At 38.7% G+C, this 27,542-nt stretch overlaps 1 protein-coding gene across 1 annotated transcript in view; it reads left to right on the top strand.

The window, feature by feature from the left end:
* The window catches only part of Eaf2 (ELL associated factor 2), a 46,005-nt gene extending 19,592 nt beyond the window's left edge, over positions 1-26,413 (top strand). The window contains exons 3-6 of the mRNA XM_034515212.2: positions 6,722-6,858; positions 9,147-9,292; positions 19,769-20,026; positions 26,246-26,413. Of these exons, the coding sequence (XP_034371103.1) occupies positions 6,722-6,858; positions 9,147-9,292; positions 19,769-20,026; positions 26,246-26,292 (588 nt within the window). The 3' untranslated portion in view covers positions 26,293-26,413. The remainder of the gene's footprint in view (positions 1-6,721; positions 6,859-9,146; positions 9,293-19,768; positions 20,027-26,245) is intronic.
* The last annotated feature ends 1,129 nt before the right edge of the window (positions 26,414-27,542 follow it).

Genomic DNA, 27,542 nt, shown 5'->3' with positions numbered 1-27,542 from the left:
TGTGTCTCCAGGGAAGAGATGACCAGAGAGCTTATCAGGTGTCATCTTTCTCCTCCTTAACTTTTATTTTTATTGGTTCTGGGGTTGAACCCAAAGCCTTGCAAATGGTAGGGCAGGTACTCTATCAATAAATGGGCTATATTTCTAGCCTGCCTTATTTATCCTTTTATATTATTTATTAGTATTGCTAAACATCAGTTATCTTTCCATTTTTGTCATTATTTTGTGTTTATTCCCCTTTCCTGTTATTCGTAATCAAACCTGTAACTCTCTGTTATTTACGAAAGCTATGTTTCTCCAGGTCTTATGAAATCATATAAGAAGGGTGTTAGGGATATATTTCTATCCTTCCTAGGATCCTTCCCTTCTTCTTCCCACTGCCCTTCCCTGCCACCTTGGCCAGACATCCAACTTTTGTTAATGTAACGTTTTACTGCAAAATATCTTTAAATAAATTTTAGCTTAACATTATGCATTTATATAGCCTATTTCTATCTATTTAAAATTAATTATATATAAATAACCAAATTCCTTTGCTTAATACTGCCATGGCTTCATTCCCTTATACTGAGGTTCTGTTCTGGTCCATTTGTAGTTCATGCTTACAAGTCTTTGAGCTCACATCTTAAAGCATGTTTCCATGTGAAGATGGTTTTTAGTTTATAACTAAAACATTGTTTCAGACCAGAAATTTTAAAACATTTAAAATTCTTTAAAATACAGAAGTGTGAACAATTCCATATTTTTATATTAATTTTTTCTTATTTTATATATGTGTATGTATGTGTGTGTGTGTGTGTGTGTGAGAGAGAGAGAGAGAGAGAGAGAGAGAGAGAGAGAGAGAGAGAGAGAGACAGACAGACAGAGACAGAGACAGAGACAGAGACAGAGACAGAGAGAGAAAAGATGCCCTTTGAGTTCTATACCCACAGATGCCAGACACCAGATTTCCTTTCCTTTCTCAAACAAGCTGTTTTCCCACTTACTTTATATTTTCTTTTGCAGTATGCCTCTTGGCTGACCACTTTAAGTCAGTTATCTCTACTGTGCCACAAATGCCTATGATAATAAGTCTGTAAAGGGAAAAGATTGCTTTAAACTTGTGGGGTTTTTTCTACTTTAACCATAGCAATAAAATAAAATAAAATAAAATAAAATAAAATAAAATAAAATAAAAGTTTATATTATAGCCAAGACCAAAATCCTCAAATCTCCTTCTACAGTATCCTTCCTCAAGTCTTCATCTCTTCAACGCTCATCCTCTCCCAGTAGCACCAAGTTAGGAACCAAGCCGCTTATACATGATCCTTTCAGGAACATTTCAGATCCACCTGTAAACATCCCATTCTGGCCCCCAAGGCTCAAATCTACCTCTCAATGCTAAATACCTTTAGTGCACCTCAAAAAGTCCCCAGAGTATTAAATGTTCATAAGTTCAAGTGTCCTCTGAGACTCAAGACACATTCAGCTGTGAGGTCTGAAAAAATAGAAAATAAAGTTATGTGTTTCCATTGGTACAAAATAAACAAATATTTATCCTCCAAAAAGAAAGGACAGTGAGATAGCAAAAAAGAATGAGGTCAAGCCCCAGTAGATATACATTAAATTCTAGATCTTCATGCTTGGCATCCAGGTCACACCATGTAGGATGTTGAATCCCCAGGGCTTGGGCAACTCCATCCCCCACAATCTTGATGATTGCAGCCCACACGGCCACACCTCTGGACTCTGCTGATTGCGGTATCCCTAGGCAGGTGTTCCACATTCTGGCCTTTTCCCCTCCTGGGTCTCCACTGCAGCTCCTGCTTTACTCTCAGTACTCTGAGTCTCCTCCTGTCAGGGGCTGCTTGCAGGGACTCAGACCCTGCCACAACACTACCTGTCGCCCCAGACTTGCCTTTGAAATCTCACTGGAACCCTACATGATCCCATAACTTTTATATTCTGCATATGGACAAAATCTAGATCCCACATATAAGGCTATGGTCTGTCATGGAAGTGCCCACAGCCTCTGAGTTCCTTACTGATTTAAGCAGTCCTAAGTGAACAGGGTGATTTGGAAATCTCTTGTCAAAATGCCCTGGAAAGACTTTGAAACAAATTTGCATTCTTTACATCACCGAGTCCTTAATGGCTATGACCTCATAAATTTCAGAGGTGCCTTTAAGGTGACTTTCTTTTTAATAAAGGTACAAAGCATTTGACTTCTTTCTAATAATATTAATCTTTTTAGCAACCTCTCTTCCTTAATGCACTGTTTCTAGCTAAACTGCAGATTTTCCAAATTTTTATATTTCATTTCCTTTTTTTTCTCACTATAAATCTGGCCAGTAATATCCGTGGTGTAATCTAGGTATTTTGCTGCCTTGAAGCTTCCTCCACTAATAAATTTGCCTTTAAGTTCAGCCTCCAGAAAATTCTCAGGAAACGAACAAAGAATTCAGGCATATATTTATAATGTATATTATAACAAGGATGGCTTTAGGTCCAATTCCCAACAGAATCCTATTTCTATCTCAGACCTCACCAACAGCATCTTTCCTATCTCATTTTTCTGTTGGTATTACCACATTGTAAGCTGTAGTCATAGCAATGACCCCACTTCTTGGTACCTATTGCTTAAGTTAGTCAGTTTTCCAGTAATATAAGAAACCCCTGAGATAATCAGCTTATAAAGAGAAAAACTTAATTTGGGATCATGGTTTTAGAGGTTTCAGTTTATGATCAAGTTGATCTAGTGCATATCACACTGGGAATACGTTGGCAGGAAAAAATGTTGCTTCATGTTCCAATTGCAATAGATAAATATATAAATATTAGAATAAGAGGAGGGCTTGGAGTTCCAGCACAAGCCTGAGGGGTTTAGCCCTAATAACCAGAGTACTGTCACTAGACCCCACCGTTTTAAGTGTCCATCATTTCCTGATAGCACCACTTCAGTGGATGACAAGACTTTAATTTATAGGCTTTTGGTAAATAGCCAAGGTACAAACTATCATACATATAAACTAGGTATTTATCGTCCTGATTTAGAGTGTTGGAGACGAAATTAAAACATCATAAAGGACCCTGTCTTAGGGTTTTACTGCTATCAACAGGCACCATGACCAAGGCAAATCTTACAAAGGACACCATTTAATTGGGCTGGCTTACAGGTTCAGAGGTTCAGTTCATAATCATCAAGGCAGGAGCATGGCAGCATCCAGGCAGGAATGGTGCAGGAGGAGCTGAGAGTTCTACATTTTCATCTGAAGGCTGCTAGCAGAATACTGACTTCCAGTCAGCTAGGATGAGGGTTGTAAAGTCCACACCCACAGTGACACACATACTCCAACAAGGCCATACACCTTCTAATAGTACCATTCCCTGGGCCAAGCATATACCAACCATCACAAACCCCATGTATAGGTTTATAGTATATGACTCTTATCCTGAGTACATAAAGTTTGATTTGCCTATTAGCATAATTAGTAACAAACTTGGAAAGAGAACAGAGAAAATGATGGCAGTAATCTAGGTGAAATATTGATTGATTCCCCCAAGATGGATAATAGTGAATATGGAGATGTAGGAAGTATTCAATAGTTATTTTGAGGCAAGGATAATTCATACACTTATAATTACTTGGTACTTTAAGGAAATGAGCAGAAATTAAATGTTAAGGGTTAGGAATGGTGGGGCTAGAGAGATGGCTCAACAACTAGGAGCACTGGCTTCTCTTTCAGAGGAACCAGGTTTAATTCCCAGCACAACATGGCAGCTCACTGTTCATAACTCCAGTTCCAGAGGATCTGATGCCCTCTTGTAACCTCTGTAGGCACTGGGAATACACATGGTGCACAGATGTGCATACAGGCAAAATCCCCAAAATAAAATTTTTCCTTTTTTTTTGGTTTTTCGAGACAGGGTTTCTCTGTGTAGCCCTGGCTGTCCTGGAACTCACTCTGTAGACCAGGCTGGCCTCGAACTCAGAAATCCGCCTGCCTCTGCCTCCCAAGTGCTGGGAATAAAGGCGTGCACCACCACCGCCCGGCAATAAAATGTTTTAAAAAGATTTTTTTAAAGATTAGAATGGTGTTTAGTTTGATAAAGAAGAAAGTTTATAAACTTCCTTAAAATATAGAGACTGTGAGAACTTGTGAAGCTGTGACGAGAAACTGTCCATGTTCTTTTTCAGCATTCAGTGTGTGTGTAAAGTTTTAGTACTGGGAGTAATTTAAAGGAGTAATGATTGAATTCTTATTTTTTAAGAGATCAGAGCATGGTAATACATTGTAACTTTAGGATGTATTCTATCTTAAGGAATAATAAGCTTATCTAAGAAAAATAGATTCTACAAATCCATTTTCAACTATAGTTTGGTATTCATAGGTTTCTATATTAGGATAGTTTACTTGCTTGTTTATAGCCGAGTTTGAAAATCAGAGAGTAAACCTAGTTCTGTTTTTTTCTTTGTGTGTTTTTGGTTGTTTTGTTTTCATAACCACACTCCTGGCTCTTCGGCTCAGCAGAACCCTGGATACGTGTTCCACACCTCACTGTTCAGCCAGGTTTCCATGTCTGTGCTAATTGCTCCTGATTTCTGTAGACGGCTTTAGCTTCAGGAAGGCTAAGGAAGTTGTTCCCGTGTGGGGTAAATAGGTAAATGCCGCTGTATGCTTCCAGCGGGTGCGCATGAGGCTCTGCACCTGCCCAAGAGCTCTGGATTCACGAATGAAAACACACATGTACGCACGCAACCTTCCTATTTTGATATGTCAAACTTACTCAATGGCTGGTCATTTCCAAACCTCCCCACGGCCAGCACACACTCCCCTCTAAACACTTTCTAAATTTATGTTCTATCTTTGCTGCCCTGTTTCCTTCTGGGCAGCCCCCACGCCCCATGGGGCCACTTTCCCTTTGTACCTACATTTTGACCTTCTTACCCTCCTGCTCCTTCAGGGTCCATCCTTTGGCCCTCTTGTGATGTATTCCCTTCTTTTCTCCTCTGTATTTCTTGCCCGGGGAAATCCTAAAAGTCCTGCTTCTGTTCCCTGTCCCCGCCCCTGCTCAGCCATTGGCCATTGGCTCTTTATTGATCAACCAAATCCAATTGGGGACAGGGACCCTAAGCGTCCGGATACATTAGATTCCCATGTGATTTTGGGAGCCAAATTAAGACAAAGCATTAGAACTAATCTCCAGCAGTCCTTGCTCTCTTTCTTGTTCATCGATTCCAGTCCACACCTCTCACAAGTCCCTAACCTACTTCCTGTCTGCGCTGTTCTCAACCGCTATATTTATCTCCCGTTGCTTTTAGTAGATATCTGATAGATCTCTAATAATTATTAACATGTTTAACATGGTGTACATCTAACTTTCTTTAGGTGACCCTTTCTAACCTAATTGTTCTATTGTGTTTGATAAAAATTAGTATAAAAGTATTTTAAAATGTGAATACACTTTTAGAAAGCTCAAAAACAGGTGAACTATGTTTAGGAATTATATATGTGAGACTAAGAGAATGATAATATAAAATTTCTTTATGTTTGGAAGTGGCAGTGACAAAAAATAAGGAAATTTGAAGAATAATAGTAGTGGGCTGAGTTTCTATGTGTGTGTGTGTGTGTGTGTCTGTGTGTGTGTGTGTGTGTGTTTGTGTGTGTGATTGCATGTGCAATGCACACACCAGAAGGCATCTTCACATTTAGTTTTCTTGGAGCCATTCACCTTACATTTTAGATAAACAGATTAGGCGAGGATAGCTGGCCAGCAAAGTCTGGAGACTTGCCTGTCTTGTCTCCAGTGCTAAAACCGTGAGTACGCACCACTGTGTGTGGGTGCTAGAAATTGAACTCAGTTCCTCGTGCTTCTGTCGCAAACATTTACTAAATGAGCCATCTCCTTATCCTTTCTTTATCCTTTTGTTAAGAATGACATAATAGAAAACTTAACTGTTACTGAGTGATTATTCTCTTACCACTCCTTTCTGGTACATTTTAAAGAAAAATTCTAAAGTTTAACTCATTTCTTGAATCAGTATTTATGCATTGCTAAGAAAGAACTTTTCAGTTTTTAATTATCTGTTGTTATCACATGAGAATTAATAAGATTTGGTCTTTATTGATGTTTTCTTAATCATCTCAAAATGAGACAGTTTCCTTCCCTGTAAATATATGCCTAGTAAAAATACAACAAATTAACTATTTCAGGGTAATTACTTTTCCTTTCTTCAGTGATAGAGGTTTGGATCTCAGCTTGTGTGTGTGTGTGTGTGTGTGTGTGTGTGTGTGTGTGTGTTCGTTCATGTGCATGTGCATGTGCATGTGTACTTGGACCTAAAGTTTCATACATGCTAGACAAGTGCTGTACCACTGAACTGAATCCGCAGCCCTATTTTTCAATGTTTATATTGAGATAAGCTCCTACTAAGTTTCCTCACTGGCTTTGTACTTATTCTGTAATCCAGACAGACTTTGAATTTGGGACCTTCCTGAGTCTGCCTCCTGAGCAGCTAGAAATAGAGGCCAGGTCTTGGTCTCAGCCTTTTAAAACCACCTCCGTCTTTGTACCTTTATTTTTAAGCCACACGTGTTGGTTTTAGGGTAGTAAGTTTAAATCATTTATAAGTGATTTGATATATAACATGGATTAAAAAACAGTACAAAAAGAACTCAAAGCCCATCTCAATGGAAGTACTATGATAAATTTCAAGTAATGATGATAACTTCTTAAACAGGGTTCAACTCCACCAGTCACAGTTTTCAAAGGTTCCAAGAGACCTTACTTAAAAGAATGCATTTTGATTATTAACCATGATACTGGGGAATGCCGCCTAGAAAAACTCAGCAGCAACATCACTGTGAAAAAAACAAGGTAGGTGGTGCATTGAAAGAAATTATTTTACCAACATATAAATTTCTAACAAAAATAATAAATGGATTAAGTCAAATTATGCTATGAGATGTGTTTTTTAAAGTCTTTTAATTAGGGCTGCAAAGATGGCTCAGCTGTAAAGAGAACTTGCTATATATGCATGAGGGTTATAGTTCAAACCACATCACCCAAGTGACGAGCCAGAGATTCTGTATGTGTCTGAGAACTCAGCACCTCAGCACTGCAGCTGTTTGAACCAGGAGGATGAAGGGCTTGCTGGCCTCCAGCCTAGCCAAAACGTGCAAGCTTCAGGATCAAAGAGAGACCCTGCCTCAAAAGACTAGGTGGAGAGTGACAGAGCAGCATGCCTGACTAATGCACATTATATGTACATGCACCACACTCAGATCTATACACATACACAAACAGATGCACAAAGTAAGGTAAATTTTTAAATTTTTCTTTTAATCTTTTAAAGTTTAAATTTAGTTATGATTCTTAGTGAAAAGATCTTACCATACTACCTTGTGATGTTGAAATGATTTCTAGGTATGTAAGTATATATTTTATGCTATTGTAGATATTTTCATATCATTAAACTGAACAGAAATATCCACTAACCAAAATAACTTTACCTTTATTAGTAAATTGAGTACTTAGAATATAAAAGGTACACTACAGAAAGGAAAGTTTGCTAAATAAAGACAAACCTTAAGACTTCTACACTTTATACATTTTAATCATACTAACAGTTCACTTAATTTAAATCCCTTTTAGATATAAATGGTATATTTTAAACCAGATAATATAAGAGCATTGCTCAAAAAACTAAACAAACAGTAGAAATAAAAACTACTGTAATAATTGAAGGGAAGGATCATGGTTGATGAAATCTTTAGAAAAACTTTGTTGAAAATGTTACTTCTGGGGCTCAGTAGTTAAGAGCACTTGTTCGTTTTATAGAGGATCCAGGTTCAGTTCTCAGCACCAACAGCTCACAACCATCTGTAACTCCAAATCCAGGAGATCCAATGCCCTCTTCCAACCTCCACAACCTCTGTACCATGTGGTACACAATACAGAAATACAGATAAAACACAACACACAAAGTAAAATAAATAAATCTAATACAAATAAATTTTTAAAAAAGAAAAATGTTACTTCAAAGGCAGTTAAAATTCTAAGAATTACCTTAACCTGTGTTTAAAACAGAGGTTGCTGTAATTGGGGAAAGCAAGGACTGGAGAATAGATAATATTGAATCACATTATACATGTATGAAATGCCATGATGAAGCTCATTGGCTTGTGTAGCTAATACACACTAACAAAAATGTGTTTTACAAAGTAGCCGCTCCCAAAGCTTACTTCAACTGAAAGAAGAAACCTGAGCACCTCTGTTTGTTAATGGCCTTGCTGCCCCAGCTCCCTTAGCCTGACCAGAAAGGATGTGAGAATATATAAAGCAAATGTAAAGGCAGGGAGATATATATATATATATATTTCTTTCAGGGCTGGTAAATAAGACTCTTTAAACAAAGCAGGTGTTTGTCTCTGTGCTCCTGTGTAAGAATTGGAAAGTGGGGGATGCTGGTAGTGGATTAGAGTTTAGGTTGTAAAGGCAGGTTGGGGTTAATGCCTTGAATATTAACTGAGAACCAGCAAGGACATTTCCTTGCTGCCAGTAGTTACATATTAAGATCTTTCCAACTAGGGATTGGCATGTTTGCAGTTCTGGCCCAAAACATTACCAAAGAAACTGAATAATAATAATAATAAAGCAATGTGGAAAACTGGAAAGTGGGTAAACCAAGATTTTTGGGAGTGTAAATGAGTGAGAGAAAATGAGGGGCTAACACTTCAGGAAGGAGGAACTGGAAGGATTTGATCACAGGAAACAGGAAAGGCGAGCCTCAACCATAGTTTCTGAAGTGTACTCTTCCTTTGTTTATATGCCTGCTTTAAAATAATGAGTGGAGAATGTGGAAGCGATTTAGTTTAATTTACACATATATTTTCTCCATATTGTAGTCATCTGTAAGTGTGCTGTCTGCTCCTTTTAGCGGTTGCTTTGTTTTGCCGTTATCCATCACGTCCGTCCATGGACCAGTGTGTACACCACACATATAGGAGGAACTCGATACATATTTGTTAAATGGATTAATAATTTAATCCTTAAATCATTGAGAGCTTTCTAAAGAACAAGTGATAAAGTTCAGTAACTTAGTAAGTTGAATTTATGACATTTTTAGCTTACCTTTTTTTGATATTTGATATTCTTAATTGCAGAGTTGAAGGAAGTAGCAAAATCCAGTACAGACTAGAACAACAGCAACAGCAAATGTGGAATCCGCCTAGGACTTCCAACCTTGTACAGCATTCTCCATCAGAAGACAAGATGTCTCCAACGTCTCTAATGGATGATATTGAAAGAGGTAAAATCTAAGTGTATATAATGTCAGTTTATAAAGGTAAGTAATATTAAGTAAATATTAAATGTTAATTTTCACTAACAGTAGGACTTAGGGAAAATATAATGTATTTTATAATTGTGTACTTCTCTGGGATAATGATATATAAATTAACATATTTATGTAGGTATGTTGGGTTGAATTTTGGGTCCTGTGTGGGTCCCAAGGAGCTAGGGCCACTGTTTGGAGAGGCAAGAAGCAGGAAGTTTGACTGTGCTCTCCCCATGCAGCGCAGGGAAGGTAACGGGCTACGTGAAGCTGCAGGACCTCACTCCGGGTGGAGGAGTGCAGTCTGAAGTCCAGCGGGGAGCCGGAGCTCTTGGCTTGGGGGTCCCCGGGCCAAAAGGCAGCCAGAAACCGGCTGGTTCTCGGGCTCTTGGACCCCCAGGCGCTGCTGGGGGGCCGTGAAAGGGCCAAGAATGAAGTGGAGGTGTACGGACTAGATTGGCCCACAGCTGAAGGGGATTGGGGGAGAGATGAGCTTTGGCTACATCCCACAGGGAGAAAAATTCTTAGTAGGGTGGCTCGCTTGGCTTGGTCAGAGCTGGCTGGGCTTGCTTGCTTGGGTTGGTGTTCTCCGTGGCTGGGAACTCAGAGAGGTCTTCTACGAGAGATTAGATGGCGGATCTGTAGGCTAAGGCCTGCCCCACTGTTCCCCATGGAGGATCCTGAAGAAGAGAAACAGTTCATGGTCTTAAGATGTTTATTGTCATGGTGGAAAGTAGATGTATACCCAAGTTTCCCCAGGTCGGGCCAGAGGTTAAATACCTTTTGCAAGGAGGCCGGTCTGGGAAGGAGTGCTTAATTGGCTATGTCCTCTGGCCTTTAGGTACCTCATTAATATGGAGATCTGTCTTGAGACTCTGTGGTCTGTAGTCACGCCCTCTACCTGTGGAAGGGCTAGTAGGGGTGTTGTCCTTGTGACTGAAGGACCCAAATCTATGGAGGTCTGGGGCCTTGTGTCAGGAGCCTGGAGTCTGAGAGCATGGCAAATGTCTATTGTCCCTTGCAGGGAACCCTGTGGGATCACCTGCTCGGTCACCAGGGTTTCAAACCTAGCTCAACCAGAAATCAGACTTCCTTTCATGGTCCTACATAGGCATATTCATGTCACATCATTTTTTATTATCATTTAGGAGAAAAAAGTGTTTCATCAGTTCTTTATAGCATCTTGCTTTGAAATTTATTGTTTATAGTCAGTTGTAGATGGCCAAGGCACCACCAAATCAAAAGAATCAAGAGGAAGTTTCTTTCTATTGCTGTGTCCCTTTTTGCAGGAGGGCATTTCTGAGAAGGTATGGGATATTCAAGATGAAGGAACTGAAAGCTCTACTTTTTTCTAGCTATACTTAGGATTTTGATATTATAGTAATCGAACATCAGCAAGACTCCAGATCTTGAATTTTATCTTATGACTACTTCCAAAAGAGTATTATTCCTATACATGTATATAGTTAGAAAATAAGAGATTAAGGGGAAATTTTAAAGTAAATTTGCTAGTTGTTAAAATTGAAATGGAATTTAGCTTTGTGCTTACTGAAGAGCAAAACAAAAATAAAGATATGTTGCGTATTTTATATTATCTTAATATATAGTATACTAAGATAGGTTCCAAAGAAACATTCTATTCCTTGCTACTAGATCCTAAAAGTAATTTTAGAAGGCAATTGTGTCCTCAGTAGTGAGTCTGTAGTATAGGTAGAAGGTCCTTCATGTGGCACTTCTGTGTCAGACCTTAATTAAAGCAGGGCTTTGACATTATACCTCATAGAAAAGGTAGAGACTCAGCTAGCCTGAACCAAGAATAGTTTTCTTATTCTAAATTTGTTTGCAAAGGAACATTATCTACCTGGAGATGCTCACATAGCATCCTTAGACTATATTCTATCAAATGTTTTATTGACCCTATAATACTACTAACTTCTATTTTTAAAAGATTAATTTACAAATGATGTGTATATGTGTGGGAATGCATGTTTGTTCACATGTGTGCAGGTGCCCACAGATGCCATAGAGGACATGGGGTTCCTCGAACCTGGAGTCACGAGTGGTTGTGAGTCATCTAACATGGGTACTGGGAACTAAACTTGGGTCTTCTGGAAGAGCTCTTCACTGCTGGGCCACCTTTCCAGCCTCGTGACTGACTACTTTCTGATGGTTGAATCATCTTTCCAATTTATATCCAGAATTTACACTAGAAATTCTGTGCATCTGTTTTTGCATTTTCATCTTTGGGTTATCTGTAAATTTGTGTTTAAGAAATTAGATAGGGCCTAAAATTCCCGTGTCACTCAGAGACACCAGGAAGATGAGTGTTGCAGCAAAATTAATAATGCTATGTAAGTGTTTGGGGTCTTACAGTGCTCCTCTGTGCTTGGGTTGAGACTGTCCTCCATCAGGAAATGCATGGGCAGAAGGCATGTGTGTGTGGCACCACACTATGACAAATGCTCATTCCCTCTCCATCTCCCAGACAGCTTCCCTGCCTTCAAAGTTTTCTCTCCATTTGAAAGGCACCTTGAGACAGGGTGACATTGGTAAGGAGCACCTGCCATAACAAGCACCTTGCTGGGAAGCACTTTTCACTCCCCCTCTCCTTCATGGGAACGCGCGCGCGCGCGCACACACACACACACACACACACACACACACACACACTGGCACTCAACCCTGGAAGCAGTCTTTGTTGTATTAAGCCACAGACTTCCTTTTCCCAGGAACTGGGCTTCAATGGTAGTAAAGCTTCTTTGTCAAGTTTACCAGTGGGAACTCTAGTTGCTGGAGATTTACCAAGAAAACCACAACAGACCTGCAAAAGGTCTGTGTCATTTGTCACAAGAAAAAATAGGCAAGTATCTGCATGCTAAACCTGACCCAGGACTGCCTGCTAAACTAAAAGATTTAAATCAGTTGTCCCCTAGAATACACACTAAAAGTAAAATATATTAGGAAGTTACATATTATACTGTAAATCAGGAAAATCACAATTTGAATGAGAAATGTCTATAGTAATTCCCAGAGAAAGTAGATGTAGAATTATCTATCCTATGATGATCTTAAAAGAGCTTTCACAAAACAATTTAATTATAAATTTTCTTGAAGCAAGTGAAAAGTAGAATTAAAAAGAAATTTTAAACAAGGCTCAAATAGAAATTATAAAACTAACAAAATAACAGCGCAAATCTAGTGCGCAGGCCCACTTACTAGAGAATAAATAGACTGAGAGAATTCACTTTATCTAAAACAGAAAGTGTACTTAAGCAAAGGGAACAGGCCCCCAAGGATTTGTTGCAGAGTAACAAAACTTCCAAGAAGTGAGGCAACTGAACTCTCAGAGGACAAAGAAAAGGAGACTGAAAAACAATGGGAAGAAGTAATCCCTGAAAACGATCCCAGGTTGATTAACATGAACTCATAGATTCAAGAAATTGAGCAAATCCAAAACAGGGTAAACCCAAAGAATTCAAGATGTTGAATTTTTGTGTCTTGCATGCTAAGACATACAAATTCAACATCTGAAAACTAAGGACAAAGATAGAAGTTCAGAAGGCAAGAGAGCTATGCCGGATTACACAGAGGAACACCATGGCAGTGACATCACATGTCTTATTGGAAACTCAGAAGTGGCTCTACACTGCTTAATGCTGAAAGTCATGAATTGTGTTCACCAAAATCAGTCTCAGTAATAAAGGGGAAATAGACTTCCACAGAAGTGAACACTAAAAATATTTGTTACTAGGGGACTGCTCTGAAATGTTTGCTATAGAAATTGAAGTAATCATAAAAGAAATGATAACAAGAAGGAATTTGGGAGTATCAGTTAGGGATAAAGAACAACAGAAAGATAATGGACAATAGAGTATGATTTTCCTCATGATGTCCCCAAGTCATATGTGACAATCAAAGCAAAAGCTAACGTTTTGCTTAATACTGATACTTACGACAATAATATTTAAAACTTGAGAAGAAAAGGCATCTAAAGTAAGTGATTTTCACATCTTACTTGTAATGGTGAATCATGGCAAGACATGTATGCTAGTCCACCATTATATATGTAAAGTGACACCTAAACACAGGAGAGAAAGGAAGGAAGGAAGGAAGGAAGGAAGGAAGGAAGGAAGGAAGGAAGGAAGGAAGGAAGGAAGGAAGGAAGGACTCTGAAAAAGTTTCAGGTATCCCACAGAAATGAAAGGAAAGTGAAACAGAGAAATCAAATACACAGGAAAAACACGTAAAACAAATAGTAAAGGACACAGGTAAGCCTTAGTGAGCCAGTGATTGACGTAAACGTGAGTGGTCTAACCAGTTATTTGAAATGGAGATTGCAAACAAACAAACAAAAACAGTACAGCTGTGTGCTGTTTATAAGAAGTTAATGCAATAGGCAGCTTTCAAGTGAAAGGATAGAAGAATACACTGTATAAGCATTTAAAGCAATGCACTTGTGTGAATATCAGATACAAAACAAATTATCACAGCGAAGTACACTAATAACTAGAGGATTCATTTAGCAGGAAGACAATGTGTCTAATGATGAAATTGCAAACTTATGAGATAAAACTGATACAATGAAAACAGAAATATAAAACTCTACAGTGACTTACTTCCTCAATGTGCTCTTGGCAACAGGCAACACACATTCACACACCACATATCAACTAAATACAACCAAGGAATGAACTTATCTTCCATAAGTGTCTACTGAATGAGTATTCAACAACATAAACCATGTCGTGACCTTGATTCATTTATTTAAAACAAAATCATAAAAATTTTGTACTCTGACCATAACACAAACATACTAAAAGTCAATAGCAGATGACATTAAATAAATCTCTAAACATTTGGAAATTTACATACTTTTAAATGGCCCATGGGTTAAAGAAAAAAGAATAAAAAGAAATTAGAAATACAGGGTACTAAATACAGAAAGTGAACATGTATTCAAAGCAGTGGCAAGGGGGTTTGGATCTGTGGCTCTAAATGCTTGAATTAGAAGAGAAAGGTGTCATACTAACGTTTCAATGCCTAGGAAAAGAAAACAATAAACCTCCCAAACCAAACAAAAAAACAAAAACAAATAATAAACCAAAAGAAAACAATAAGCCAAAAAAGCAAAAAGAAAGAAATAATAAAAATAAATGAAATTGAAAGCAGTAGAGAATGTGAGTGAAACAAAGAGTTTATCAGTGCATATACACAATTGATAAATGTCTATTAAAAAACAAAATTGAGGGCTGGAGAGATGACTCACCAGTAAGAGCACTGGCTGCCCTTCCAGAGGTCCTGAGTTCAATTCCCAGCAACCACATGATGGCTCACAACCATTTCATAATATAATCTGATGCCCCCTTCTGGTCTGCAGGTATAGATATACATTAAATAAATAAATGTAGATATACATTAAATAAATAAAATTTTAAATAAAAACAAAGATGAAAAGACATGAATCATTGATATTGGGAATTTAATGAATGTTTCTACAATCAGTAGTATAATCTACTATGGGTCCAGTAGCCATTAAAAAATTATAGAAGAATATTACAACTATGTTAGGGAACATTAAGGAAGAAGAGAAAGAATATCAGAGCCAAACCACAGGAAAGAGGGCATGCTGTGGGGTAGTGACATGCTGTCTGTGGCGCTCATGAACTCAAAACAGCTGTAGTTGCATAACCACAAATACAAAACAGATAGTAACCATTCAGTCACATATGAGGAATTAATAGGCCTCTGGAGGAGAGGAGGTCACTGTCTTCAGTGGCTGTCATTGATGAGCTGCTCATCTTCTAGGGTGTAGCTTCATTCCCATGCCCATGAGAATGGCTCTATAAGCCCTAGTAGGTCACAAAGCAGAAGCAAAACCCAAAAGACGTGAGAGTGGGGTGGGGACTTCATGCCAGGAAAGCAGGAGTGTGCTGAGAGTATAAAGAGTGGAAGAATGTGACCAAAATGTACTAAATACATGTGTGGACATATCAAAGAGGGAAGTAATTTTACCAAGAGCTGTTGCCTGATGTTGTGTGCCCTAGAAAGGGGTATTGTCTTTCTAGCGCCTTCCTCTTCCTGTCTTGAGTTCTTGCCCTTATTTGATTCACTTATGTGCTTCCTGTCATTTCCATCTGACATCTCCATCAGATGTATAAACCCAATAGGTCTGCCTGATTGTGAACTGAGACCTCTTAACACCAAGATCAAAATAAACCTTATTATTTATTTATCAATTTTTTTTACAGTAATAGAGAGGTGACCAACATAGAACATTGATAAACTCAAGCTTATTGTTTTAGGCTAAAATTGCCACAATATACAAACTGAATTAATATGTATAAAAAACATAAAAAGTTAAACCAGTATCTTTCCTAAGCTTAAAATTAAAAACAAAAATTCAAAAAAATATTTAAAAATTCAACATTATACAAAAAGAATTGTACAATGTGCTAAGACAGAATTTCTCTTTTCACATTGTTTATATTTGGCCATGTCGATGAGGAAGAGGAAGAAGGAGGAGGAAAGGGAGGAGGAGGAGGAAGAGGAGGAGGAGGGGGAAGAGGAGGAGGAGGAGGAGGGGGAAGAGGAGGAGGAGGAGGGGGAAGAGGAGGAGGAGGAGAAGGAGGAGGAAGAGGAGGGGGAAGAGGAAGAGGAGGAGAAGGAGGAAGAAGAGGAGGTGGAAGAGGAGGAGGAGGAGAAGGAGGAGGAAGAGGAGGTGGAAGAGGAGGAGGAGGAGAAGGAGGAAGAAGAGGAGGTGGAAGAGGAGGAGGAGGAGAAGGAGGAGGAAGAGGAGGTGGAAGAGGAGGAGGAGGAGAAGGAGGAGGAAGAGGAGGTAGAAGAGGAGGAGGAAGAGAAGGAGGAAGAAGAGGAGGTGGAAGAGGAGGAGGAGGAGAAGGAGGAGGAAGAGGAGGTAGAAGAGGAGGAGGAGAAGAAGGAGGAGGAAGAGGAGGTGGAAGAGGAGGAGGAGGAAAAGGAAGAAGAGGAGGAAGAGGAGGAAGAGGAAGAAGAGGAGGAAGAGGAGGAGGAAGAGGAGGACAAAGGACTCACAGCTAAAGCTAGAATAAAGGATGTGTACAAATTAGTGAGGAAAAAAACAACCAAATATTTGAGCAGATGCTTAACAAAAGAAAATATTCATGTGGCCAATGAATATATGAGAATTGCTTTGGATCATTGCTTATTAAGAAACTAGAATTAGGGCTGGAGAGATGGTTCAGCTGTTAAAGGCTAGGCTCACAGCCAAAAATATAAGAAACTAGAATTATGGGTCACTTTGAAAGCTGGTGGGTTTTAATGAAGCTAAACATATTTTTTCTACACAAGAAAATGAATACACATGTCACAAGTTTTACAGTGTGCTTTAGAGAACAGCTTTATTTGTTATCACAAACTTGTTACTACTAAAAATGGAGAACAACCAGAGTATCTATAAATAGAAAATTGATAACCAATGCATGTAGTGTTTATATAGTGGATATTATAACAATTGAGCAGAATGAGATGAAGAGTCATTAAAAACACAAATGAATATATAAACAAGATGTGGATGAAAGGCATGCACAAAATGTCATGAGTGAGTGACAACATTTATATGAAGTTCAATAACAGACAAAAATCTTTGGTAGTAGAAGTCAAAATGGTGGACACTGACTAGAGGAAAAGCATAATACAGTGTTTATGGGATGGGTCTTGTTCAGTGGCAGATACACAGGGCAATTTATGCTGAAACTCATCTAGGGTGTGCGTTTTACCATAATGAATTATGGTTAATTCATTATTAATCACAAAGCACACAACAACAAAAACCAAGAAGACCTGGATAATGTCTACCCTAAGCAAAGTAAAGAGCTAGTGCAAAGGATTTAGGGTGGAAATGGCCAGCCAGTGAGTCTAGAGAGACTGTGGGAGTCAGATATTATTAGCTAACTTAAAAGGGTACTACCCTGGCAAGATACTATTTGACAGTGTATTGACTAAGTGTTTTATACACTTTCAGGCTAAAACTTATTCACTATTTTTATAGAATGCTAAAAAAACAATGACCTGAAAATAAGCAAACTTAGTTCTACCCCCAAATATTGGTCCTTTGGTTTCTCTGCTTCAAATCACTTATTTGAAGAATGAGGTTGATCTTCCCACCCACCATAATTTCTGTGTGTCTTAAAAAGAACTTTAAGAACACTAGAAGACACTAACATTATTATCCTTTTTGTCCATAAAACTATTCACAACCAAAGTTATAATGGAAATTGGCTTTTTAAAAATACTGGAGGGCAGTGGTGGTGCACACCTTTAATCCCAGCACTTGGGAGGCAGAGGCAGGTAGATTTCTGAGTTTGAGGCCAGCCTAGTCTACAGAGTGAGTTCCAGGACAGCCAGGGCTACATAGAGAAACCCTGTCTTAAAAAAACCAAAACAAAACAAAAAACCAAAACAAAAAAGAAAACAAAAATAAAAATACTGGAATATTTTAAATCCCCCTTAAAGAAATAGGCTGGAAACCTGTGTAAGGAAGCTTCATCAAAGCTTCCTCTAGAACATCTGAGAAAAGAATGAAGTTCTTAAGTACGAATGACATTGCACTGTGCATATTAAGGAATAAGGAAAAAAACTAATAATGCATTTTGTAAGTTTGCATGTTTAAACTTTTCATTATTTATTATACATTTGTTACATATATATAATGTTAGATTTAGATACTGCTTGTGGCCTTTTTTTGAGACTTTATTTATTATGCCAATGGATATATTACCTACATATATAACTGTGAACCACATACATGCAGTACCCGTGGAGGCCAGAAGAGGACATTAGATCCCCTGAGACTGGAGTTACGGATGGTTGTGAACCACCACGTGAGTGCTGGGAATCACACCCTAGTCCTCTGGAAGAACAGCTAGTCTTCTTAACAGCTGAGCTTCTCCCTCTTTTTGAGGAATAGTCTGACTGTACAGCTCTTTGAACTTGGTATTCTCCAGCCTCAGCCTCCTGAATGCTAGGATTACAAATTATGATGCCATTCCCAACTGGTTACCTAGGCTTTTATTCTCATAATACTATTATTAAAATGCAGCTTTGTGCTAAAGGAGGGTTTTTAAATTATTTTTTCTAAATTTTTGCGAGTATAATTTAATTAAAACATGTCTCACGTTCCTTTCTTACCCGTAAACACTCCTATATACCCTTTTCCACTCTCCTTTAAATTCATGGCCTCTTTTTTTTCACTAATTGCTATTGCATGCATATATGTACATGTAAGTACACATATATTACTAAATATAACCTGTTTAGTCCGTATATTGCCGTGTGTGTTTATCTGTCTGTGTGCTTCTGCATGTTTTCAGGGCTGATCATTTGGCACTGGACAGCCAGTTGGTGTGCTCTTCCCTGGGGAAGGCAATTTCTCTTGTTCCCAGCTTTCCTCAGTTGGCTATAGTTCTTTGTGTAGAGATGAGACCTCATGGGTTTTTCTCTATCCAGTTTGGCATGCTCGTTTGTGTCATCCTTCTTTAGGTAACACTTGGGCAATAGACTCTATGGATATAGTTTCTGATGTTATCAGGAGACACAATCTCACAGCAAACTCCCTGACCTATTTGTAAGATTGTAAGATCTGAGAGCCTTACAATCTTTCCATTCCTTCCTCCCTAATGTTTCCTGAGCCTTAGATGCAGATGTATTTTGTACGTGTATCTGTTAGGACTGGGCTCCACAACTCAGAATCTTGATTGGTTATGGTTTTCTGTTTTGATCTCTGTCTGTTGCAAAAAGAAGTTTGCCAGATGAGTGGTGAAGACTACACTTATCTGTGGATATAAGGACAAATGTTTATAGATTGTTATTATTAAGGAGTATGCTGGTAAATTAGTGGTTGTAGATTCTCCCCCAATAACCATGACTTCACTAGCACTGAGAAGTTAACTAAGTTTCTGGTACCAAGTATAGTTTCTCTCTCTAGCTATGTGAGTCATAAGTCCAATTAGAGAGCTGCGGTTACCACCAAGGTATGTGTACCACTACTACTCTGTTAGTGTTATTATGCCAATGGATGGGGTTCATGGGCATGATAGCTGGGTGAGACTGTTGCTCGCCTCTCTCCATTGAAGCTTCCATCTCACCTTCTGGTACCACGAAAGGTAGTTCTTGTGGAAAGAACTACAGGTCAGTTCCAGCAAAGTGGTCTTTGGACCCTGTTATTGAAGTACATGGAATCTTCAATTGGGACCCACCTTCCACCTCTGGAGGTAACCAAGGGCAACAGTAACAGGCTGTATGTTTAGAGTTTCTTGGACAGTGCACTGCAGGAATTTTTAAAATAAATGGTTTAGATGCTGGAATATGTGTTTTAGTTTTATTTATTCCTTAACAATTTCTTCTTAAAAGCTAATGCATTTATATATTATTGTGTTTCTTCATGTTATTTATTTGACCTATTATTTCTATTTTCAGAACTGAAGGCAGAAGCTAGCCTTATGGACCAGATGAGTAGTTGTGATAGTTCATCCGACTCCAAGAGTTCTTCATCTTCAAGTAGTGAGGATAGTTCTAGTGATTCTGAAGATGATGTCCAATCTTCTCCTCCGGGTCCAAGGAAATATAGCTTGGAGCACCCTAGCATGTCTGCCGGGCCACAGTACAGGACTTCAGATGCTGATCCTACTTGTAATAGACTTCATGACAACAGTACCTTTCTGATGAGTACTTTACGTAAGTATGCATAATCATAAGTAACTAAGGACTTAGAGTTGTAGCTACATTTGTTGTGAACTAAAATTTAGTTAAAGAAGAATCTTAATTTATGTATTTTGTAATCATTAGCCATTTTTCTCCTTTGCAGTTTAAAATGTACTCTATCACTGAGTGGGGGCTCCTCAAAGTTTTCATGGCCAATTTCTTCTTATTCTATCTTATTTTTCTTAGGTAATCTCCTCATGCTCCTGTTTCAATCAATAGATAACTTTCAGATACCCATCTCCAATCAGACCTCTGAGGCAGATAGGTCTAGCTTTGTCCCTTCAGTAAAAGGTACTTCAAATATATGTTGTCCAAAATCCAACCCTACATTTTTTGGCTTACTGCATATTTGCCTGGTGAATGACAGCATTTGTCTCATTATGTAAACCAGAAGCCTGATTGTATTCCAGGATTAAGTTACTCTCTTTCCTTTTTGTATGGTCAGTATTTCACCAAGTCCTTTCGACTTCTACCTCCTAAATATTTTTCAAATCCATCTACTTCTTTTCATCATTACAGCCAGCACTGTAGTTCAGCTCATTTCCTCGATTCCCCCAGCCATCAATACCAGCTCTTCCTCCCAACTTCATGTTCTCCCTTTCTCTTAACTACTATGCCCACTTGATGTCGCCAGTATGTGTATGAATCTACTCAGTGAAGCAAGGGCAACCTGCTAGGGATGCATTTCTGAAGATAACTGAGCTTTCCTTCCCTAGAAGCCACCAACTGCCAATAGCTTCTCATCTTAGGGTGGGGTTTTTTGAGGCCCTTGCATATTCATGTTGATGTTTTGACTGGCTTGATCTTAAGCACGTCTTGTGTATGCAGTCAGAGGCCATTTTGATCCACTGTATATATTATTGGCCATATTGATCTTTTAGTGATTCAAATATAATTTATCATCTCTCTTGCTTTAAACTTTTCAAAGTTTACAATTTATTTTGTGATTTGAATATGTTTGGCCCAGGGAGTGGCACTATTTGGTGGCTTGGCCTTGCTGGAGTAGGTGTGGTTTTGTTGGATTAGGTGTGTTAATATGGGCATGGACTTTAATATCCTCTTACTAGTTGTCTGGAAGCTAATCTTCTGTTTGCCTTTGGAACAAGATGTAGAACTCTTAGCTCCTGCACCATGCCTACCTGGACACTGCCATGCTCGCACCTTGAAGATAATAGACTGAACCTCCAAACCTGTAAGCCATGCCCAATTAAATGTTGCCCTTTATAAGAGTTGCCTTGGTCATGGTGTCTCTTTACAGCAGTAAAACCCTAAAACAGAAGTTGGTACCAGGGTCTGGGGTGTTGTTGTGATAGAACTGGCCATGCTTTTGTTTGGAAGAATGTGGATTTGGGAACTTTGGATTTGGAAAGCAGTGGAATGCTTTAAGTGGGGCTTAATGGGCCATCCTAGTAGGAATATGGAAGATGTTGCTGAGGGTGATTTGAACTGTAGAAGCCTGACTCTAGAGGTTTCAGAGGAGAAGAATTTTAATATGTGACCAAGAGACTGTTCTTGTTTGATGAAGAATGTGGCTGCTTTTTGCCCCTGTCTGAAGAGTCTATCTGAGGCTAAGGTAATGAAATTTATATTAATTGTGTTGCCAAAGTCTCAAGAAAGCTCAACAGAGATTTTGTTCTCTGGTTAATTCTCATGAAGAACATTTAGAAGAAGCATAGCAGGCTTAGAAAGGGAAAATATAAAATGTATGATTCAAGTAATAAAAGGGCAGCAGGAAGTGAAATGGAGCTGAATCCTGTGTTCAAGGAGATAAACAGATTAAGGGAGTGTGACTTTGTGGCAGGATTCCACCCAGCTAAACTTGTTGTTTATGTGCTTACCATTGTACAAGGAATAGTTATATCATGTTAGGCATTACTTGATTATTGTTTTCACTTGGACTTTTAATCTGCAATGAACTACAATTCAGAAATGAAAGACACAGGCTTTTAATCTTGATATTTAGGCATAGTGGCCATGAAAAGCTTAGGTCCAGGTAAGGTGGTATACGCCTTTAATTTAATTTTTAATTTAATTTAATTTAATTTAATTTAATTTTTAAATTTTTAATTTAATTTCAGGAGACAGAAGCAAGTAGATCTCTGAGTTCTAGGCCAGCCTGGGTCACAGCAAATTCTAAGTAGACAAAAGCTTAAGTCCAGGCATGGTAGACCACACCTTTAATCTTAGTATTTAGGAGATAGGCATGCAGATCTGAGTTCAAGGTCAATCTACAGAGCAAGTTCCAGAACTGCTCAGCTTAGGAAATGAAAGAATTAGATAACAGAAAGCTGGTGATAATGTAATAGAACAAGGGTTCATGTTCCAGCCCCAATAAGCAGCAGAACTGAGCAGCTTCCGCCATGTGACTCTGAATGTAGAGTCAAGAATAGAAGAGATTCCTGGGACAATTGATGCCGGTTTGCTGGAGCTAATAAATTAAGTGATTAAGAAGACACCAGCATCACTGAAGTGAAATCTGAGAAGTATTTTCCAGAGAGCACAAAGAAGCTGTGTTTCAGAGATAGCAAAGGTTGAACCTCATAGTGCAGCTGGATTTGATAATGTGTAAGAATCACCCAGATGGTATTGGTTTTAAAGGTATGAAGGGGTCATGGAGAGTAGCTGAGGCTTGGCACTGTAAGAGGCCATGGAAGGCCATTGGTGAAGTATAGTACGGTTGTGGTTGATGGCCCAGGACTGAAGGAATCAAGCAAAGAAGTTGAGGCTTGGCACCATGAAGAGAGCCTATGTGATGCTATTGATGAAGCCTAGTTGCAGAGGAAGACCCCAGTATATTGGAGATGCCAGTACCATAGGATGATCACTAAGAACAGCAGCAGCAGTGGAGTGGAGTCAACCAGAACTTAGAGTGCTGCAGAGGGCAGAGCTGGAGATGTGACCCAAGAATTTTGGAGGAGCCCAGAAGATTATATATGGATCCAGACAGTGGAACAAGAATCTGTTATGCTGAAGTTGCCTTGGAAACCCCAAGATGTTCAAGATGCCAGAGCCATAGGATATCCGCTGAGGAAAGCTGCTAACAGGGAATAGAATTAGGCCAAGGGAACGAAATTTGTTGCAGTCAACAAAGATGAAAAAGGAGTTGGAGATCTGAAGATCGCTTTGACATCAGACATGGAGATGCAGAGTTTGCCCAGCTGGTTTCCTGTCTTACTTTGGGGATTAGAGTTAAAGGATTGGCTGAGTCTCAGAAGAGACTTTGAACTTTGGACTTTTCACATTGTTTGGACTGCTATAGACTATGGGGACTTTGTAAGTTGGACTGAGTGTATTTTGCATTATACTATGTTTAGGTATGGCCCCCATAGACTCATATGTTTGAACAAATCTGTGGGGGTCAGGAAGTGGAATGTGATGGTTTGAATATGTTTGGCCCAAGAAGTGGCACTATTTGATGGTATGGCCTTGTTGGATTAGGTGTGTCATTGTGACTATAGACTTTGAGACCCTAGCAGCCTAGAAGCCAATCTTCTCCTGTTTTTCCTCTGGAACAAGATGCAGAACTTACAACTCCCCCTGCACCATACCTGCCTGCATACTGCCATGCTCCCCCACCTTGATTATAATGGACTGAACCTCTGAACCTGTAAGCAGCCCCAGTTAAATGTTTTTCTTTATAAGTATTGGACATGTTATTACTTCATAGCAGTAAAGCCCTAACTAAGAGACTTAGGTTTATGTATATTATATTTGTTTATATAGTGTGTGTGTGTGTGTGTATGTGTGTGTGTGTGTGTGTGTGCACACACACACACAACTCCATTTCAGAAGCCATAGCTTATACAGCACTGTCACTCACTGGCTCCTTGAAGGGACCTACCGTATCTCCAAGAGATAGCAATCTTCAATGTGATTGTAAAACCTATTTCTGGTAACTGGGGCTGTAAACTAGGTTTAGAGAATCACAAGATCCTGCAAAGAGTGTTATAAAGGTGAGAGAGAGAGAGAGAGAGAGAGAGAGAGAGAGAGAGAGAGAGAGAGAGAAACTTTCTCCTCAAAGTGGGCAAATATAATTCTGAAACAAGGAAAAAAACCATGTGATCCTAAGGAAGATATATGATGACATAGCCTTTCAGAAGCCTTTCATTATATATGGATCCAGACAGTGGAACAAGAATCTGTTATGCTGAAGTTGCCTTGGAAACCCCAAGATGTTCAAGATGCCAAAGCCATAGGATATCCGCTGAGGAAAGCTGCTAACAGGGAATAGAATTAGGCCAAGGGAACGAAATTTGTTGCAGTCTGGCTGGCCTGGAACTTACTCTGTAGACCAAGCTGGCTGTGTATAACAAAACAAAGGAAAGCAGAAATAGAACAAAATCCAATATATTATAAATAAGAATCAAGTACCTCGAGAGAAGAGTGCTTGCACACCATACACAAGGCCGAGAGTCTGAACTCCAGCATCAGTGCGATGGCTCAGTGGGTAAAGACATTTGCCACCAAACTTCCTGACTGGAGTTCAATCCCCAGAGCTCACATGGGAGTGGGAGAGAAGTGACACCAACAACCTGTCCTCTGACTTCCACATGCATGCACACAGTAGAAGGTAAAGGTTTAAAGATTAAGTTTGGAGGAACGGGTCATAGGAATGTTTTGAAGAATATCAGTAAGGAGGCAAAACGAACGTAGGTGAGAAATGAATTAGTGAGATGTAAGGTGCTGTCCCAGAACACAGGCTAAAATAAAAACTAAGAGAGGGAAAATACATGGAAAAGGTTAAATGCCAAATAGTAGGAATTCCAGGAAAGAATAGAAGGGATGGTGTGAAGACTTAACCTTTAGAATTTCCCAGTACTGAAGACCGCCGTGCATTTACTCCAGATACTAAAGTGAGCAAATGAAAATAATAAAGATACACCTTCACATGTAAACCACAGCGTACCAGGGAGGAAGTGACACTCGTGCTGGCACACGTGGGTCAGTTTCTCTCCTGCTTCCATGTTTCCTCTACACCATCACAGTGTAGTTACTGATGTAGTCAGGTTCAACTTAGTTCCTGTTAAAACTGTCCCGTGCTTTCTCATTGTGTTCAAACAGTCTTTACTGTAGCTTTCTCTCTACCTTTCTGACCTCATTCCAGATCTTTGCCTTCCTCGTTTCTCCCACTCTGACCACCGTAGCCTTTTTACAATGAAAAAAGTTCATATAGCCCCTACCCCTGTTTTGTCAGGTAATGAATGCTAAGGGAGGAAAAAGTGAATTTTCTTCAGAAGTGTGACGCAAGCTTCAGTAGGTGGCTCTACACCCTGGGATCTTCAGGCAGAGCTCATTGGACCCAGTGGGCTATTTTTAAAAAAGAAGAGGATGAAGAAGAGAAAGAAGATATACAGTTTGGAGAAAGATGTAGTGTCAGGGAGAGGGGGTGCAGGAAGAGTTAGCTTCAGGGGTGAGTTGGAAGTACATATGATGTAAATACATTACATTCATGTGTGAAATTACCAAGAAATATAATAAAAAGAATCACAACTAGTCTACACTTGCCTCAGAGCATTTACACTTGTTATCTTAGATTAGACACCGTGCCTCCATTGTTTAATGACTTTTTTGTTCAAATGTTGCCTCTCATAAAGCTTTCCCAACTACAGTAGGTACAGTACCACCTCCTGCTCCTCTCTCCACAGTCCCTCAGGACTTATCCCTACTTGACATTATACCAGCTATATGTTTCCCGTCTTTCTGCTCCACTGAAATGTTGCCTCCATGACTAAGCACACAAATAAATGACTTACAAAAGCAGTTAGTGCTTAGATATTCTTTATGGTACTGGGAATTGAATACAAGGTCCTGTGCATAGTAGCCAGGCATCCTACCACTGAATTATATCTGGTCTAAGGGTTTTTAACATCAGTTTCATAATGGTTTGGATTGCATCTGAAGGTTAAAAAAAAAGGATAATTTTTTCACTCTTGAAAATAATAGTCTGATGTAATAAGTGAGTAGTGTAAAGGGAAATGATATTATCAGCATGTGAAAGAAAACTAAAATAAATGCCAGGTAATTCGAAATGCTGGAGTTTGTTGCTGTGGGTTTTACTTTCTATAGTATTGATTGGTATACCAGGTATGTGGCTGAATTATATTATAAGCAATCATATTAGCCTAAATGAATTTATTAAATATTAACAGTTCAAGTTTTTAATTACTACAGTTTTGTTATGTTTTATTTTAGGAAGTGATTTGCAGCTGAGTGATTCTGGAAGTGACAGTGAGGACTGAAGCAATATCAAGCTATAAAGAAAACATTTGTTAATATGTGTGAGAATCTGTTTTGTATTAAGAATAAATATTCCTATGTTTATGGAAAATATGCAACTTTTGCTGAAAAAAATAAAGTTGGTTCAGAATTTTCAACTATTTGTTGGTATTCTCTCTCATGAGGCATCTTTGTTTACTCCTAACAAAACATTATCACATTTGATAGTTGAAAAAACAGATTCAGATGATTAGGGAACTTGCCCCAGTTATTGTTAATGAACAAGCTGTAGATCAAGTATTCCAGAGTCTCTGTCCACTGTTCTGTTTTACCACATTGTTGTCCCAAATTGTGAAATGCTAAAATAATTGATTTATAGTAAGGGTTTGTGGTTTTCATTAGAGTTGTGTCTTTCCTGTCTGATATTTCTTAAGTTATGACTGAACATACTTTAATTCTTGCAAAATTTATATAAAACTGAAGTTAAATAATTATCCTAATAGATGTTTTGTGAACACTTATAATGTTTTTCTGTCAAGAGATTAATTCAAGTATTAAGTATTTTGGTATTTATGTTTATAATACTTTTGAATTTGAAGGAAATACAAGTATTTAGTTATAGATGAAATCTACCAAACAACATTTTTTAAATTAAATTTAAAGCAGTTTTAGGTTCACAGAAAAACTGGTATGAAAGTTAGGAGAGTCCTTTTCCCTCAGACCCTCCCTGCCACCTCATGCCAAAGGGGCATTTACTTGCTCTAACTGATGGCTCTCCATTGGTACATCACCACCACCAAATCTATAGTTTATAATAGGATTTATACTTGGTGTTGTATACCCTATAGATTTTTCACAAATGTGTACAGTCACAGCAAAAATCTATCACTATATTAAGCATAGCATAGTTTCATTGCCTTAAAAGTCTTCTGTGCACTGCCCATTCTTCAGGCTGACCTTGAATAAAACTCACTTCTCCTGCTTCATGCCCCAGGTGCTGAGTTTGACATGTGTCACTATCACTCCTGGTTTGACATCATATGATACATTACTGTCTCCATAGGCTTTGCCTTTTCCTGATATCCTGTAGTTGGAATCATACAGTATATGGCTCTTTTTCAGATCATTTTGCTGTGATGGCTCAGTAGTCTTACTTCCTTTTAATACTGAATACTATTCCATGTCTGCATACACCATAGTTTATCCATTTATCTATTGAACCAACATCTTGGTTTCTTCAAATTTTGGCAATTATGGAAAAGTTCAATGCCAT

This window comes from Arvicanthis niloticus, chromosome 12, assembly GCF_011762505.2.
Source record: "Arvicanthis niloticus isolate mArvNil1 chromosome 12, mArvNil1.pat.X, whole genome shotgun sequence".
Lineage (NCBI taxonomy): Eukaryota > Metazoa > Chordata > Mammalia > Rodentia > Muridae > Arvicanthis > Arvicanthis niloticus.
This window is presented reverse-complemented; position numbering and strand designations above follow the sequence as displayed.